The sequence below is a fragment of the Cibotium barometz genome, chromosome 3, assembly GCF_041138505.1.
Source record: "Cibotium barometz isolate CiBa-2024 chromosome 3, ASM4113850v1, whole genome shotgun sequence".
In the NCBI taxonomy this organism is placed as follows: Eukaryota; Viridiplantae; Streptophyta; class Polypodiopsida; order Cyatheales; family Cibotiaceae; genus Cibotium; species Cibotium barometz.
Window position 1 is genome coordinate 16,023,031 of NC_141048.1, and position 17,275 is coordinate 16,040,305.

Genomic DNA, 17,275 nt, shown 5'->3' on the forward strand with positions numbered 1-17,275 from the left:
CCCCTTCCTTAAAGTTGACATCTCGCCTAGATTTGTTGGCTTGCCGGGTATATGCTTCCTAAGCTCTGGCAAGGCGTTCCTTAACTGACTCCATGATTTCCGAGAATGTCTCGGTGGTTTTATTGGCCTCAAGAGATGGTGACACTTATCTCGTCAAAAGAGATGAGAACCGGTGACCAAAGGCTGCCTCATATGGCGTCCGGCCAATACTTGATGAGCGAGTATCGTTTAGGATTGTCTGAATCAATGGAAGGTATTGTTCCCATTTCGACTGTTGGTCATGGCAGTGTGATTTGAGAACGTCAAAGGCCAATTGATTGTATATTCCTATTTGGCCTTCTGTTTGAGGATGGAATGTGCTGGACAACTGCAACTTAGTCCCAAAATTGTCAAACAATGCTCTTAAAAAATGAGACGTAAATTTTGGATCTTTATTTGATGTGATAGTCTGTGACAAACCACCAATCGGGTACCAAAACTGAATGAACAAGCGAGCTATGTCCTTGGCTGTGGCTATCTACTTGCACGGAATGAGCATGCAAAACTTACTCAATTTGTCCACAATTATCATACACTGTGTGTTTCTGAGGCGGGGAGAGGGCCTACGAAGTACATACTGATGTCGTGAAAGAGTCCCTTAGGAATAGGCAAAGACTGAAACAACCTTGCCTGTTTTGTATGAGGAACTTTCACCTTTTGACATATCTGACATAATTGGACGTGTTGGTAGATATCTCGTCGCATCTTAGGTCAATAGAATGACCTCTCTAACTTCTCCAAGTTACTTTGATACCCCTATGACCTCCAACAAGAGAATCATAGGTATCATGGAGGACTTGGCGCTTTTCTTTGAATACACAAAGATGGTTCTTAAAAAGCAACCAAGAATCCTGTATACTGAAGTGGCTTGGTTCTGAATTTGTCATGACTCAATGCAAAATGAAAGAAAGAATTCCTTGTATCCTTCGTAATAATTATACTTTCTTTTATGTTTTTCATGTTTTTCTTTAAATTTAGATAAGCAAGGAAATCCATTCATTTGAATAGATTCGTGCATAGGAGCTGGCTACTGGTGAGTGGCCATAGGTCATGGTGGGTCCACACAGTGGGCTAGAACATGGATAGTGCACACTTCCATCTATATGACCTGATTGGGTGCCTATGGTCAGAACTCAAGCATACCATGGTCAAGCTCGCACACAGAAAGGATTGATGCCTGGGAGTGTGGGCTAGATCCGCCAGAACAGACAGTGACAATCGATAAGATGGCATGACCAATTAAAGTCTATGTTAGAGTGATTGTTTGATTTTCATTTTACATGAGTTAGATGCAATGGATTGAAAAACCATTACTGTTTTGTGAATGTGGACGGAATGAGCTTTCATTTGACTCCCATATTGGGGGGTCTCTAAAATCTAGGGTTGGGCCCTAAAAAATAGGGACCTCGGTTTGCCCTAAGAAGGCTAACCCTAAAAAATAGAGATTTCCTAAAATTTAGGAATCACTTACTATTTTTAATAATTTTTGCATCCTAACTGCACTTGCTAAATTTGGAGGTTTCTATTTTTTTTGGCAGTTGACACCTTACCATAGAAAGTTCTAGAAGAATGGACAAGTGTCCCAACACTTGTCACTTGAGCTCCAAGTGTTTTAGAAGAATGGACAAGTGTCCCAACTGTTACGACCCTGTGTTTTTCTCTCTGGACAACAAGCAGGTGGGGGTGGGCACGGGCACGGGCACGGGATGGACAGTGTGAACAGACATCAGTTTGGATATGAAAAGGAAACCCATATGTGTGGCCAGTCCAAGTGTGAAAGGGGACAAAAGGGATTTTAAAGTTTACAAGGTTTTAAAACCTTAGATGACTTAAAATATTATTATTATTTTTGGGCATGCGTTTTTGCTATTGTTTCTTGCTTTTAGTTTTTGGAGAAAAGCAGGTGGTGACGGCTCTTTATAAAGCGAAGGGTGGCGGAGCTGAAGGAGAGGTGGTCGCCGTGTGGTCAACGACGAGTGCCGGGTGGTGGTCATCGTCGGGCAGGTCACCGTGTGGAGTCGTCGGTTGCGCGTACGCGTGGTATAGGTGGGCGCTACTACGTACGTAGGCTATAGGCAGATGGGCGTTGCTGCGCACATAGGCTACAGGCAAGCGCTGCTGCGCGCATGGGCTACAGCCAGGCAGGCTGCAGCCAGCAAAGGGGCATCAGGTGGCTGGGCTACAGCTAGCAACTGGCGACTAGGCGGGCAGCAACGGGCAGCCAGTCGGGCAACCAGAAGGAGGCGCCAGGTGGGAGGCTCTTTGCGGCGTGGAGCAGTGCCATGTGCGGGTGCTGGCAGCGGCTGCATGTGTGGAAGCAGCCAGCGCAGACATGTCAAGGTAATTGTTGGGCTGGACAGAAGTGCACAGCTGAACAGTGGACTCTATCTCTCTCTTGGAAGGAGGCAAGCTGAAGGAGGCGCCAAGGGGCTGACAGCCAAAGGGTTTCTCTCTCTCTCTCTCTCTTCGCGAGCAGGTGGGGTTGCAAGAAATACACAGCCGAGAGACCTTTTTCTCTCTCTCTCTCTCTCTCTCATCGTGGATTGCAGGCCTTGTTTACGAGATTGGGATACAGAGGATCAAGCTGCATATGCACCGGATGATGTTCTTGGAAGAGATGTGTTGTTGATCTTCGTCTTGGACTTATGTGTATTCAGGGATTGCTTGACACGTCCTCTATCTTTCTCTCTTTGGGTTTTGGCAACCGTGCTTGGATGGTATATCTGTCATGGAAATAGGACATTGGTTTTCGAGAAGAAACAGGACTTTGGTATCGAGGAAATAGGCCTATGGTTTATGGGATACAGGTCTTTGGTTTATCGGATACAGGTCTTCGGATTCATGTGGAAAGCATGTCTCTGGATTCATGTGAACAGGTGGTAGTTTTTCTCGAGGTTACATGCAAGCTGTGGCTACAGGGAAGGACATATGGTTTGGTACAGTCCTAGTGCTGTTTAGGAAAGGGTTTGAGGGATCCATGTTAGCGATGGAGAAGACCTTTTCAAGCAGGGAGGTGTTGTACAGGTGTGCCTTCTCTATGGAACTCTCTGTTGAAATAATGAGAGTTCTTATTTGGAAGTCCTGGGTGAAAGTTTCGAGGGAAGGACATATGGTTTGGTACAGCCCTACTGCTGTTTAGGAAAGCGTTTGAGGGATCCATGTTAGCGATGGAGAAGACCTTTTCAAGCAGGGAGGTGTTGTACAGGTGTGCCTTCTCTATGGAATGCTGTGCTGAAATAACGAGAGTTCTTATTTGGAAGTCCTGGGTGAAAGTTTCGAGGGAATCCTATTGGTAAAGGATTCTACGAGTTGTACTATGTACTCAAATTTTGTTCAAGTAAAGAAATACCGCAAGGGGTGCCACTGCGTTTTGGGGCCAATCGGTGTCCTTGTACTATTTGCAGGAGCATTCTAGCTCCCCCTGTTTGTTTCCTTTTCCAGGTCTCCATGGGTGATGAAGTGTTTTGTGTGTGAGTGTTTGTTTCACCACCCGTCAGATTTCTGAAGGCCGGTTTCATGGTTCCATCGCCGGGATATCGTCGACTTTCTCAAGGAGGCGAGCCCGTGGTTGTCACATCAAAAGCTTCTACATGAGGAAAGTGAAAAGGAAGTACAGGAGACAGTGCAGGATTATGAGAGCAAAAGCTAAAGATGAAGCTCAGGAGAAAAGATACCAAAGGACAGGAAGTAGTCAGCCAGGAACAAGATGCAGTTGAAGTGTTACGGTGCAAAACATGGGTTGAAGGCTATGGTTTTCGACACTTTGTCACCAGTGGTATCTTCACGGAGGCTTCATGGGTTCGGAAGGCAGCTTCTTTCTATGTTTAGTAGTAGTGATCTGCTATGCTTCATTGGGGACTTGTGCTTACCACTTGGGTGGAGTGCAAACAGGTTTTGGGTGCCTGAGGATGTATCAGATGAGGCTCAGATGGAAGTTGAGGATGAGGTTCTTATTTCCGAGCATATACTGGCACATTAAAAAAAAAAAAAGGTAACAAGGTGAAGTTTCCTGTCGCTATCTGCTTGCCAACTACAGCTTTGTGAAGCTCCTCTTTGAGGAACCCGCGCCTCTGCAAGCATTGCGGTCCTCCCAAACCCTGAATGTTACATGAGACAATCCGCATAACTAAGAGCGATGGTAGGCAGGACTGTTGGAACTGCCCTCCACTTGAAGAGTCTTGGGCGTGCGTTTGGCTGGAGAGTAATCACTATTTGTCCTGGGCCAAAGCTGTGTCAGATGGGCATGAATCTTGCCCTGCATGTGAAGCCACTCTGTTTGGGCCTGGAATATGCATACTCTGGGCTCCATCTGTCACAATAAAGGTATCTGTATAAGAAGGAGGAAGAGGTATTGCCACTGAAACATGAAGAAACACTAAGAGGAGCACCTCGAGACTGGAGGGCACTAGCTCCCCTGTGGCCAAAGCCACCCACCTCCATCCGTGCCAACAGTGAGAAGTGAGTGAGCACGTTGGTGATACGCAGATCATGTAGATGATGTGAGAGCTACTCAGAGGGAAAGAGAAGATCATCGCGTGCTGGGGGGAAGGTCTAGAGTGATGCAAAACGACACAGATGCGAATGGGGGGCTACCATCTCCTCAAAAATACCCGCTCCCTCGGTAGGGAGGCACTGGAAGAAGCTGTAGTCAACTGGCTGCCCCAAAATTCGCCGAGGGGGGTGGGTTGTTACCTGGCCACTCTAGAGGGAGAGCATGCACCAGAGAGGCAGCAATGGTCATGACTACCGGCTTTGAGAAACGGTGGATCACGCGGCGAACTGAACTAGCCTGTTGCCTTGTCTCCACAGTGGGCGGCGGGAATGCTTTGGCAAGGCGGAAAGGGGTGGGGGGGACGAGGGCTTAGGAGGGAGGTCAGAGGAAGAAGGTTTGCGTGCGAGGGAAGGGGGGGCAGTGGCTGCGAAGTCAGGCCTGCTGGATGCTCTGAAGGGTCAGAGGGCCTCGCGGGAATTTGGATACCTGGAGAGCGGGATCATGATGAGGCAACGGTCTCTAGAAAAGGGGGGCCGGTGGTGGGTTCCTCAATGGTAAGGAGGAGAGGGGGGGGGGGGGGGGGAGGGGGGGCGCGGGGGCTGGGATGAGTGCTCGTAACAGTTCTATGGCAAAACCGTATCCTCCTGTGGCATGCTAGACTGGTACAACTGGCAGCGCTGGTTTAGAAGTCTGAGATGGTGGTTCCGTCTCGGACCGGCGGTCTGCCACAGTGCCACTCTCGTGTACAGTCCAGGGAGGCGAATGTCGAAGTGAGGAGGTGGAGGTCTGCTTTTGAGAAGGAAAGGCAAGGATGGCGGCCTCGGTTGGGGATGATGGAGTGGCTGCCATGGAGTCCTCCTGGAGGTGCGAAGACCAGAAGACGCCGACAATCGCTGAAGAGAAAGAACAACCCGAAAGCTGAAACACCCGATGAGGGAGAGGATAGGGCTAGGGCGATGAAAAGTCTCAGGCACAGGGGGGTGGGGGGGTGAGCCGGCTGACTGAAGGGGGCCAAAAGGGCAAGGAAGGCAAGGCGGAAGAGGTGCTGGAGGAAAGGAAAGGGGGCCAAACAGGAGGTGGCGGCAGACTGGAAGGAGAGGGAAGGGGGGAGCTCAACAGGATGTGGGAGGAGGTGGGCAGGAGTCTGGTGAAGGCAGAGGCGGGCTGAAGCGCAGGGTAGGAAGGGCCAAGGCAGGGGCTTAACGGGTAGAAGAGGAGAAGGCGGAGGACGGGAGCTGGGGGCGAAACCAGGTGGAGGGCGATGACAAAGGCGGCGAGAGGGAGCATGGCAAAGGCGAAGGCGACAGGTGCACTAATGGGGGAAGCTCCAACGCTCGCTTGGTTACATGACCAGAAATCTAGTCTTCCTCAGGTTAATCTATGCTCATGAAGAGTTACTCCCAAAGATATGCTAATGGGTTAGTTCACAGGTGGGAGTCAAATCTTTTGTAAACATGGTTTCTGGGTATAGCTGCATCCTGTTGTGCATAATAGTCTACAAAATGCTAAAAAAGGACATCAGCGTTCTTAGGTCAATAGAAATTGAATCTTTCCATCACGTTCTTTTCGGATCTTTGCAGTTCGACATGTATTGGAGAGGAATGATTTTCATAAAGACAAGCTACTATGCTTTTATATTTGTCATGTTCAGTAACTTATCTGATGTCTGCTGATTTTTTTTTTGTCAGAAATGATGCAGCTGTAAGTCTTTACTCGGAACGAGGTGCAATTCCTGCAAAAACACCATTTGAAGTAGCCGAATCAACAGATGCTGTTATTACAATGCTTCCGTCGGCTCTCTCTGTAGCTCTCTATCTCTAACCCATGCATAGGTCTAAAGATAATCTAGATTTAAGAAAGAAGAAAACTGATTTTGGCACTATAAGCCACAAAGAATAGCCCATATAGCTAATAAAAACTGAAAGTTGGCATAGCATTCCTAGGTAGGAATGCTGTAGAAGATTAACACCACAATCATGCTGATTTCTTTCATGTTGAATGATTTTTTGAGTCATTTTCAACTTGAATTATTATCAGTTTTTTGAGGGTGACGAAGTATTATCTCATTGTTATTCTCTATTGAAATGATAACATTCATATATAAACCTGCTAAGATAAGGTTTCATTGGTCATCCTTTTAACAAGGTTGGAATATGTCACACTTTTCATAAGACCTTGTGTTGAAATAAAAAATGCATTCCTTATTGGAGTCTCGTTGGAAGCAGTTTTTATGATTCAGACTTAAAGATATGTCACTAATATGGACATAAGAGACATTGCCTTTCATTTGATTATCTCTGGGGTGTGGGGCTGGAGCATGGGTACGGGTGGTGGGCTCTGATGTCGTAGTAGAAAGAAAGAAAGAAAGAAAGATATATTAAGCGTCTACTAAAGACCCAATGGGCCTATGAGACCAAAGTGGTACAATAATGTCCATGGCATATCTCATCATGGAATGGAAAATAAAACAGAATGAAAACATAAATATAGCTATCTCATTGGGGTGATACAAAACTGTCCATGGAAACTCATCATGGAATACTAAGAACATAAAAACATGGGAGCAACATCAGCTCCGAGTAGATGGTATACCACTCTCCAAAATGTCAAGCATGGGGTTGATGAGTATGGCCGAGAGGTCTCCCTCAGCTATGTCACGTGGAAAGGTAGCTCGATGGCAGTGGAACATGTTCTGGATCTGAAGCTGATGAGGTGATCGTGGCCGACGGGGGGGTCGAGGGCGTTGGGCACGTTGGAGTGCAGAGGCTCGGTCTGAGGTAACTTCTCTCGGGCGAGGTAGGTCCAAAGCAGCTCGTGGAGGGTCCACAAGATCCACTATGTGGTGTCCACCTCCTAGGTCCGGAAGAAATTGGTGATGGTTGGCTGCCAAGGGAGGGGGCGGGGTGGCTGGGGCCTGTGTCTCAAGAAGGTGTCCTTGTGTCTGCGGAGCTCAAGCAGGAAGAGGCCCAGGCAACGCTGGTCTTGGAAGTCAATGATCCTAGAGAGTGGACTGAATCCCTCACGAAATAGACAGTGAAACCTACCGCGGATCTCATAGTATACTGGGCAGCGGCATATGTAATGCTCCTCCGTCTCAACCTTTGTGTGGCATAATCGGCAAATCCTCTCCTCTTTGGGTGTACGTACAAGCTTCCCGGCTCTGAAGATGCGCTCAGCTCTACCTGTCTCCACTCTAAGGCGGTGGGAAGAAACCCGTATCTGGCCAATCGCAATCTGCATGGCATGGGACATGTGAACACTCAAGTAGCCCGACTGCTGGATGAATCCATCCTCAGTGAGTGTGAGGAAGTGGTCTCTGTAAAAGTGCATCTTCGTGGGGAGCTCCGGGGGTGTGATCCATGTGCAATGTGTGTAGAGGCTAAGAAGATCTGACCGGATAACCCGGTTGGTATCCTCGTGAGACAGCCAGAAAAAAGGGGAGTCCAAACTGTACTGAAGGGGGGGTAGGCGGTCCATGCAGAGCCCATATATTGAGAACCAAGTGGAAACTAGTGCATACCATACTCCAGAGGGTCCCTCAAGTGCTAGCTGTCTGGAGGACTCCAGGGCAAGGCTCGGGTACCTGTGGGGATCCATGTGATTGATGCGATGAAGGTACGTGACTGTCTGGAAGAGTGCCTCCACTACCATCGGGGCTGCAACAAACTCTGCCTGGATAATCTGGTGTGGGACTGATGGTTTGCTGCGGATCATACGGGAGAACATCATGACCTGGGGCCTCTCAACTCGCTGCCAATCCTCATCGGATAAATCTGGCCCCCAGAAAGCTGCTCCATACATCAAGGCTGGTGTGACGAGGGTGTCAAAAAGCCCGTCCTTCGTCTTGGGCTTTTGGAAATGTGCCTGGAAGCATTGCTGCTCAAGTAAGCTCAAGGCTGCATATCCCTGCGTCACTCTAGCATGTGCTGCGGGAAGCATGGTAAATCGTGGGCCACTGAAAGTGACACCAAGGTAGACATTGGATGAGACAATCTCCACGGGATCCCCTCTATATGTGAAGCTCAATCTGGATGTGATGGGGCGAGAGGTATTGAAGACCATTACCTTGGTTTTACCAAGGTTAACATAGAGGTCCTGCTGAGTGCAAAAGAAAGAAAGAAAGATATATTAAGCGTCTACTAAAGACCCAATGGGCCTATGAGACCAAAGTGATACAATAATGTCCATGGCATATCTCATCATGGAATGGAAAATAAAAATAGAAAGAAAACATAGACATAGCTATCTCACTGGAAACTATCCATGGAAACTCATCATGGAATACTAAGAACATAGAAACATGAGAGCAACATCAGCTCCGAGTAGATGGTATACCACTCTCCAAAATATCAAGCATGGGGCTAATGAGTATGGCTAAGAGGTCTCCCTCAGCTATGTCACGTGGAAAGGTAGCTCGATGGCGGTGGAGCATGTCCTGGATCTGGAGTTGATGAGGTGATCGTGGCCGACGGACGGGGGGCCGGAGGTGTCGGGCACGCTGGAGTGCGGAGGCTTGGCCCGAGGTAACTCCTTTCTGGTGCGGTAGGTCCAGAGCAGCCCGTGGAGGGTCCACAAGATCCACTATATCGGTGTCCTCCACCTCCTAGGTCCAAAAGAAATCGGTGATGGTTGGCTAGCGCGGGAGGGGGTGGGGTGGCTGGGGCTGAAGCTCTCTCAAGAAGGTGTCCCTGTGTCTGCGGAGCTCAAGCAGGATGAGACCTAGGCAATGCTGGTCTTGGAAATCAATGATCTTGGAGAGTGGACCAAATCTCTCACGAAATAGACAGTGAAACCTCCCGCGGATCTCACAGTATATTGGGCAGCGATAGTGGCATATGTAATGCTCCTCCATCTCAACTTTTGTGTGGCATAATTCGTAGATCCTCTCCTCTCTGGGTCTCCATATAAGCTTCCTGGCTCTGAAGGGGGGGTAGGCGGTCCATGCGGAGCCCATATACTGAGAACCAAGTGGAAACTAGTGCATACCATACTCCATTGCTAGCTGTCTCGAGGAGTCCAGGGCAAGCCTCGGGTACCTGTGGGGATCCATGTGACTGATGCGATGGAGGTATGTTCCTATCTGGAAGACTGCATCCACTACCATCGGGGATGTAGCAAACTCTGCCTGGATAATCTGGTGTGGGACTGATGGTTTGCTGCGGATCATATGGGCAAACATGATGACCTGGGGCCTCTCAACTCGTTGCCAATCCTTGTCAGATAAATCTGCCCCCAGAAGCCTGCTCCATACATCAAGGCTGGTGTGATGAGGGTGTCAAAAAGCCAGCCCTTCGTCCTGGGCTCTTGGAAATGTGCTTGGAAGTACTCTCGCTCAAGTAAGCTCAAGGCTGCATATCCCTGTGTCACTTTGGCATGTGCTGTGGGAAGCATGGTGAAGCGTGGGACACTGAAAGTGACACCAAGGTAGACATAGGATGAGACAATCTCCAGAGGATCCCCTCTATATGTGAGGCTCAATATGGATGTGAAGGGGCGAGAGGTATTGAAGACCATTACCTTGGTTTTACCAAGGTTAACAGAGAGGTCCCGCTGAGTGCAAAAGTCCTGTAAGGCATCCAACTGTCTCTGAAGCCCCTAGGCTGAGTCTGAAAGGAGGACGATGTCATCTGCAAAAGTAGTATGGGGATCAATATACCTGCCAGTGTGGGACCAGCCCCACCTAATCTGTCAATGAAACTCAAGATCTCATCAATGTAGAGGTCGAAAAGAGTGGGTGATAGAGGGCAGCCCTGTTTCACCCATAGTCACAGGGAATGGGCATTTTTAGACTTGGGAATGTTGGGGATGGCAGCATCTCCCCATTCCCATCCCCGTCCCATGTCACTCTATAGTCACAGGGAATGGCCATTCTCAATCTTTTCCGTCCCCGTTCCCCGTCCTCATTTTGCGTCCCATGTTGATGTGACTATGGTTTCACCCCAATAGTGCTGGAAATCTCCTGTGATGTACCTCTTGTGATGAGAGAGAGAGAGAGAGAGAGAGAGAGAGAGAAAGAAAGATTTTATTAACGTCTTCCAAAAGACCGAACTCGGCCTATGAGACAAATCGGAGTACCTGTATGGGGTATCCTCTGTCATCCCAACAAAATGAAAAAGTACTGAATAAAAAAGCTGAATCTGGGTGTGCAGGGGATGGAGCTCTATTACTAGGAGAATGCAAAGCTATATGCATGGAGTATACAATCATGATATGCAACCTAGCTAGCTCCATCCTGTACCATACTGGGGGTATAAAATGGTATACATCAATGAAGGGGGTGTCCACAGCTCCCTGAAGAACATGCCTGGGTGTGCTCTGAAGCGAGCCAGTCGCTCTGCACCCTCTCTGTGAAACTGAGCTCTGATCTCTGTCATCTCTCTCTGGTATAGGCGTGGTGTCCGAAAGCCAGGTGTCCTCTGTCTCCTGCGGGCTCTAAGTGTCTCTGCTCTCTGGAGAGTAATTCCCTGCCGTGTAGGGGCTGGGAGGGGTATGGATCTCTGAAAAAATGTAGTAATCTGTGTCTGTCGCCCCCCCTCTGGAGCTGTCTGAGCCTGTAATAATGTCTCTCTGTGGCGCTGTATGTCTAGAATGTATCTCCCCAGTATGCGCTGGTCTGCTGTCTCAAAGATCTGGCGTAGGGAATGTGGCTCTCTGAATAAAATGGGATATCTGTCTCTGATGGCTGTATATGCTCTGCATCTGCATACATAATGCTCCTCACTCTCCACCTCCTCTCTGCACAAAGGAGGGCAGACAGGCAGGAAGGCGGGGGCGGGCTGGGGCTCAGGAGAAGCGGCAGGCGGAAGGGCAGGGCATACAGGTGGCACAGGAGGGCGAAGGGGGGGGGGTGGGGGGTAGTGCGATCTTCTTGTTCTACTGACACAATCTCTTACAACATTTGATTGCTTAGAATTATGTTTCTCTCTTCCCCTTTCTCCTTCCTTGCATGTTAATTTGTGATTAAGCACTTCATTGGTGTTAACAACTCCTCAGCTGTACATGTGTGGTTTACAGTTAGAGTTAAGGCGAGATATCTTTTTCTCCTTTTGGGTCTCACTTTGCTTGTCTCAGGCTTGGGCATGGAAGATTCTTAGTAGCCTTAAAGTCTTGCAGGCTTAAACATATAACTGGTAAAGGATGACACTTAGGTAGGCTATCTAGACAAAAGCAAATAAAAGCACTCGGCTTTGAAAGCATGTTTTTTTGGTTGATATTTGGCTTGACTTTTTTCTATGAAAAAATCTGAGCGACTGAGCATGCACAAACTGATATCATGGCCCATCTCAACTTTCTGACCTGCAATGTTCACTTCTCCATCACAGGTTTCTGAGGTGTACTTGGGACGTAATGGATTGTTGTCAAAAAGGAACAATGTCCGACCATTTTTGCTGATTGATGCATCCACAGTAGATCCTCAAACTTGTCATAAAATTGTTTCGATGGTCAAGCAGTGCTCTCTTTCAGAAACCTCCAGTAAGCATGTTCTCTTTTGATCAACCACATGGTTCGAATCAAAATTTTGTAAGTTCAAAGAAGCTATAATGTTACTAATCCCTCAGCTGTTCATTTAAGTTAATCATGTCAAACTTTAAAATTTAGGACGAGCACTTGTAAATTGCAAGGAAAGCCACACAGGCAAAAGACTGAGAAAGCAATGGATGAATAAAGTTATTGTGGCCCATAAATGTGATTGTTGTTGTCTCCCCTGATCCCAAGGATTAGGCTTGAAACAATGACACACTTTTTCTTTTGATTGTTTATCGGTTTTTATTGTTAGAAAAGGAAAACTAGTGTATATAGGGTTTGCTTAAAGAAGGGTCACACTATAGGATCTGCTGATCCTGGGCAGAGAATAGATCTTTCTATTAGTAGAAAGATGTATGAATGCATGATAGTGGATTACGGCCCTCTGTAGAGGAAATGTATAAGGGGAGGGGAGTGCTCCCTCCATTGCAAGACACTACATCAGGGGAGGAAGGAGAAAGAGCCACATAAGGGACTGTAGTGCTAAGAGATGCCTGCATTTTGCCACTGGTGAGGAAAGGTCCGATGGAAAGAAGCTACTCAATCTTGACGTGAGAGTCACCCTGGAGGACCTCGAACAACCACGCATGTGAGCTAGAATAGTCTCGGCGAGAGAAGCGACAGCCCTCCATGGCCTGGCTACATTGTGCTGGCCGGTTTAGGGTAGCCAACCCTAGCCAACTGGACAATTGGACCAAGTAAGTCTCGTGTCCGCACATGGCTATCCACTAGCCGCCCAAGTCCACCAGAACTGGTTCCCCACACATAATACAAGCGTATGTCCAGATGCCCAAACTTTGTTAATGTATACACAAACAAGCAAGACATCGGACTATCTCCGCACCGTCTCCAATGGAGCTGACAACATCAAGATGTCTGTCACACATCCGAGCACACTAATTCCAACAGCTAATGCTGATGACATATCACCTTTTTTGTCCCGGAAAAACAACCCACAATTCAGGCAAAAAACAGAGAATGAGAGGGGGCATGGGCCATATATTTTTTATGAGACCCCTCCTTTTTATTTTGATTTATGTGCTGAAAGAGGCATGGTTAGGATAATCACCTTTGATGAGATCTTGTATGCCACTTCATGTAGCAGTAGGTACTGATTGAGAGATTATTGGGAGCCTTATGGCTTGGCAGGCTTGGAGGTCAAGTTGTGTTGAGGCCATTTGGGCTGAACTTGCTCATACTGTTGCTGCCATTTGGGGCAAGGTCCAGAAATCCTCTAGAATCGCAGAATATAATTGCAAAATCTTCAGCATCCCTGCATGATGAAGTTGCATTAATAGAGGAAAGAAATGAGTAAAACAAAAAGAGGAAGGGTTCAGGAATCCTCTAGAGTCACAGAATATAATTGCAAAATCTTTGGCATCCCTGCATGATGAAGTTGCATTAATAGAGGAAAGAAATGAAAAAAAAACAAGAGGAAGGGTTCAGGTGAATTTTAGAGATTGAAGCTCTGATTGATGCTGCCCTGGATTGGAAGAGGGAGTGAAGAAAGTAGGAGTAAAGAAAAAGAGTTTTAAATTTGTCTGAAGCTGGCTCATCTCTAACCTTAAATCAATTTGTCAAATTTACAATCCCTTCTTTTTTGAAGTGGTGTTAATAAGCTATAGTTGAGATTGTAGCGTGAGGTTCACTTTTCCTTGTGAAGGTGCAGGACTTCTCTCGCCTCTCTAACTTATAAGGCATTATATGTACATTCAGCATTCCTTTTATAGCCGGCAAACCCTTTATGAGTCAATGTTACTCAATTTTAAAATTCTTGATGTAAGCATCAAATCCATGTGTTACTATTGAGATAAGGATTACTTCACAGAACTTTTTGTTTTTGTTCTGTAGGAAATATTGGAGGTTTGAAGCATCCTATTATGCTTGACTCGCCTGTGTCTGGGGGAGTGCTTGGGGCACAAGCTGGAACCCTCACATTTATGGTCTTATTCATTTTTTAAATTTCCATGAAACTCTAGTTATTTTCCCAAGTCACTTGTATTGGAGTTCTTGTTTGTTTATATCCACGTTATCTCTAGCTTCTTCTATTATAGGTTGGTGGCATAGAGGATGGCTGCAAAGCAGCAAAACCACTGCTTGATTGCATGGGAAAGCATGTTTTGTACTGTGGAGGCTCCGGCAATGGTGCGGTAAGCATGAACATCCTACTCTTCATGACAACAAATAGAGAGTGTGTTAAGAAAGCGACGTGAGGGAACCAATTTTATATATCATGCACATTCACCATGTGTGATTGGCAGGTAGGTGACATGGTCTTACAAGATACTTCCGTGTGACAAGGTTTGTGAGGGACTCCTAAAAGCCTGCCCCACATTGCTGACCATGGTGATCCTCTCACAAATCACGGTGTCTTTAGGGCGTCTCTCATCATCCACCAGGCCATCTTGTTATCATTCCCTCCTTTTTGCAAAATGCCAATTAGCACTAATGAGCTAGAGGGTTGATTATAGGGCATCCGCTCAAAGGCCATTCATGCCCCAAAATATCTTCAAAACCCTCTGAGAAACTGAGTCATCAGTGTAGATCTACCCAGGGCCACGCTGTCTAGGATAAAAAGTCGTGAGGAAATTTGAAGTGAATGTGATGAGGTGGTGCCTGCTCGTATGCAAAACACACCCCACCTTTTGAAAGCCTACTTGTTAGGCCATGGACCTTTGGAGAGAATCTGAAAAGGTGGCCTCCTCCTCCTCCTCTAGAGGGCTGAGCTGAGCGGAAGTGGTGGTGCAGGCTGGGCGGTTGATGTCCTCTGGGCACGAATTTCGGGCACTAGAACTGCCGGCTAGGAACGGGGCAGACAGAATTGACGGGTGCACAGGCAGAGACATAGCCAGAATGCGACCTTGAAGAGGGTGAGGGCTGCGGTGTGCTCTGGTGGGAACAAAACCTGCTTGATACCAAATGGTTTGCTGCAGCAACAACACACGCCTACACACACAGTTCAGCAAGTACACAGTTGTGAGAGAGGGAATCACACAACTCGATATTGGTAGCATTAGATAATGAGTGGTGCCAAGTAAAAACCATAAAGAACACCCAAATAAATCCCCCCTTGATACCAAAAGTTGGGCTAGGGTTTGCAGCAGCAGCACACACCCACACACACAATTCAGCTAGTACAGAGTTGTGAGAGAGAGAGAAGCACACAACCTGATAGTGGTAGCATTAGATAATGAGTGGTGCCAAGTACACACCATAAAGAACACCCAAATGATAAAGACTTAGGAGGGTGTTCACATGCAGGGGGGAGAAAGCCTCCTATTGAGGGAAAAAGTGCCCTGGCTATACTAGGTGTGTTCAAACTTCACACATCACTACCATCTGACAAATGTCTGCATTCCTTTGGCAGTTAGCCCACCACAGCCTTGTAGTCGGCACTTGGTTGGCCATTAGAGGACAGCCGGCGCACTGTGCACGTTTGTATCATCTCAAGGAGTCCAAGGAGTTCCAATGGCACTGCCTTTGGGATTGCTCCAAAGTGCAACAGGTTTGGCAAAGGATTCTTCTGATGCGGTCCACACTGTGCATTATCATCTGGGGAGCAGTTGCCTAGCGACATAGGCCGGCTTTACCCTCTTATACTCATTGCGGATATATGTAGTTCCTACTCCCAACCTATCGTCAGAGACCTGGTCTCTAGGCACTAGTCAGAGATGGGAGATCATCAACATTGGTGCTTGGGATATATGGCGGGCCCGATGCAGTGAGGCCATTGAGGGCATTCTCATCTCCCCCATCCTGTTCTCCTTGATCAGGACGGTGAGATCTCTTGGCATTACAGGCCTTCTTTTTGGCTTTTACTACAGCCCCCTTCTTGCCTCCCCTCTGCCCATATTTTTTCTTCACCTCTTTTGAGGGTCTGAGCATGTACATGTAGCCTTTGGCTGTTTGATTTTTAAGTAATGAAGGATCTTTTATAAAAAAATAGAGCTATGGAAATGGATTATTTATAATTTCAGGCTGCCAAAATATGCAACAATCTAGCCCTGGCGGTAAGTATGGCGGGAATCTCTGAAGCCCTTGCTCTTGGACAACAATTGGGGATTGATGCACGTACTCTTTCCAAAATATTCAACACCTCTACAGCTCGATGTTGGAGTAGGTAACCACTCTCTCTCTCTCTCTTTCTCTCTCTTTGATCCCCTTACATTGTATCATTGTAGCATTGTATCACTAGCACTTACATAGGGATGTTTTTTCCCCTTTTTTTTTCCCTTTCTGCTCTAGTTAAGTTTGTAAGAGGATACAAGGTGCAGTGTATGCGAGAGAACACTCACAAGTAGGATTTTTCGTAGTATAAAACTTTAAAACTCAAACTGCACAATAACAAAGATAGAGAAGAATACCGTACTACTGAAGTGATACAATAGATGGCAAAGCCCCACATCCGTGTTTTCCTGTGAAGGGAACTTCGATGGCTAATCTGGAACAGCTAAGATGGAGGCTGTATGCTAGTAGAAGCTAGGGAGTAAATTCACAGTGAGTGATTGATGAACTATGTAGAGAACGGGGTTGTCCGTGTATCTATATAGGCCTGTATACGTGAGGCGACCATGACATGACCACGTAGGCCTGCAGTCATAGCTGGTGCCATCGTCCATGATGTAGGCTTGGCCCATAAAGATGAACTAGAAATTGCTATGCAGTTTCCCCACCTCCCACGGCCACCTAGGTTCATCTTGGGCCCTATTCGGGCCTCGGAATGTCAGGACGTGGTGTGCAAGAGTAAAGTCTACCTGCTCCTTGTGTGGATCATTGTAAGATAATGGTCCAGTGTAGCATGTAGCCTATTTGGCAGTGTGCCAAATCTAATCCAAGCCGTCTCTAAACCGTCTAGCCTTCTAGGCCACCTTCGCATGTGAATATGAGGGATGTTGGATGACCGGGCTGGTCAACCATGGCTACTCCTCATAATGGGGCCGTTCAAACATGAGCTAGCATCATGTGCCTGGGCAATACAGCATTGATATCCAACAAAGTTTTTTTATTATGTTTTTTCCACGATTGTTTCCCTTCATGGACACATTGTAATAGTTTTGGTCTCATAGACCCTTTGGTCTTTTGTAGATGTCAATAGAACTTTCTCTCCCCCTCTTTTACCTCGTCTCCCCCCCCCCCCCCTTTTCTTTCCATGTTTTTGGACATTCAGTCTACTAATGGATCACATATATGACCTTTTGGTCTCATAGACCCTTTTTGGTC

The 17,275-nt window shown here is 47.1% G+C and overlaps 1 protein-coding gene across 5 annotated transcripts in view; it reads left to right on the top strand.

The window, feature by feature from the left end:
- LOC147639761 (6-phosphogluconate dehydrogenase family protein) overlaps positions 1-17,275 on the top strand; it is a 43,324-nt gene that overhangs the window by 22,112 nt on the left and 3,937 nt on the right. For 3 of the 5 annotated variants that reach the window (XM_086773642.1, XM_086773652.1, XM_086773678.1), the window contains 5 exons: positions 6,220-6,334; positions 11,854-12,004; positions 13,907-13,998; positions 14,110-14,205; positions 16,033-16,175. In XM_086773642.1, the coding sequence (XP_086629768.1) occupies positions 6,220-6,334; positions 11,854-12,004; positions 13,907-13,998; positions 14,110-14,205; positions 16,033-16,175 (597 nt within the window). Of the gene's footprint in view, positions 1-6,219; positions 6,335-11,853; positions 12,005-13,906; positions 13,999-14,109; positions 16,176-17,275 lie in introns of those variants that run through there. The other 2 variants (XM_086773662.1, XM_086773669.1) reach the window with 2 other exon arrangements.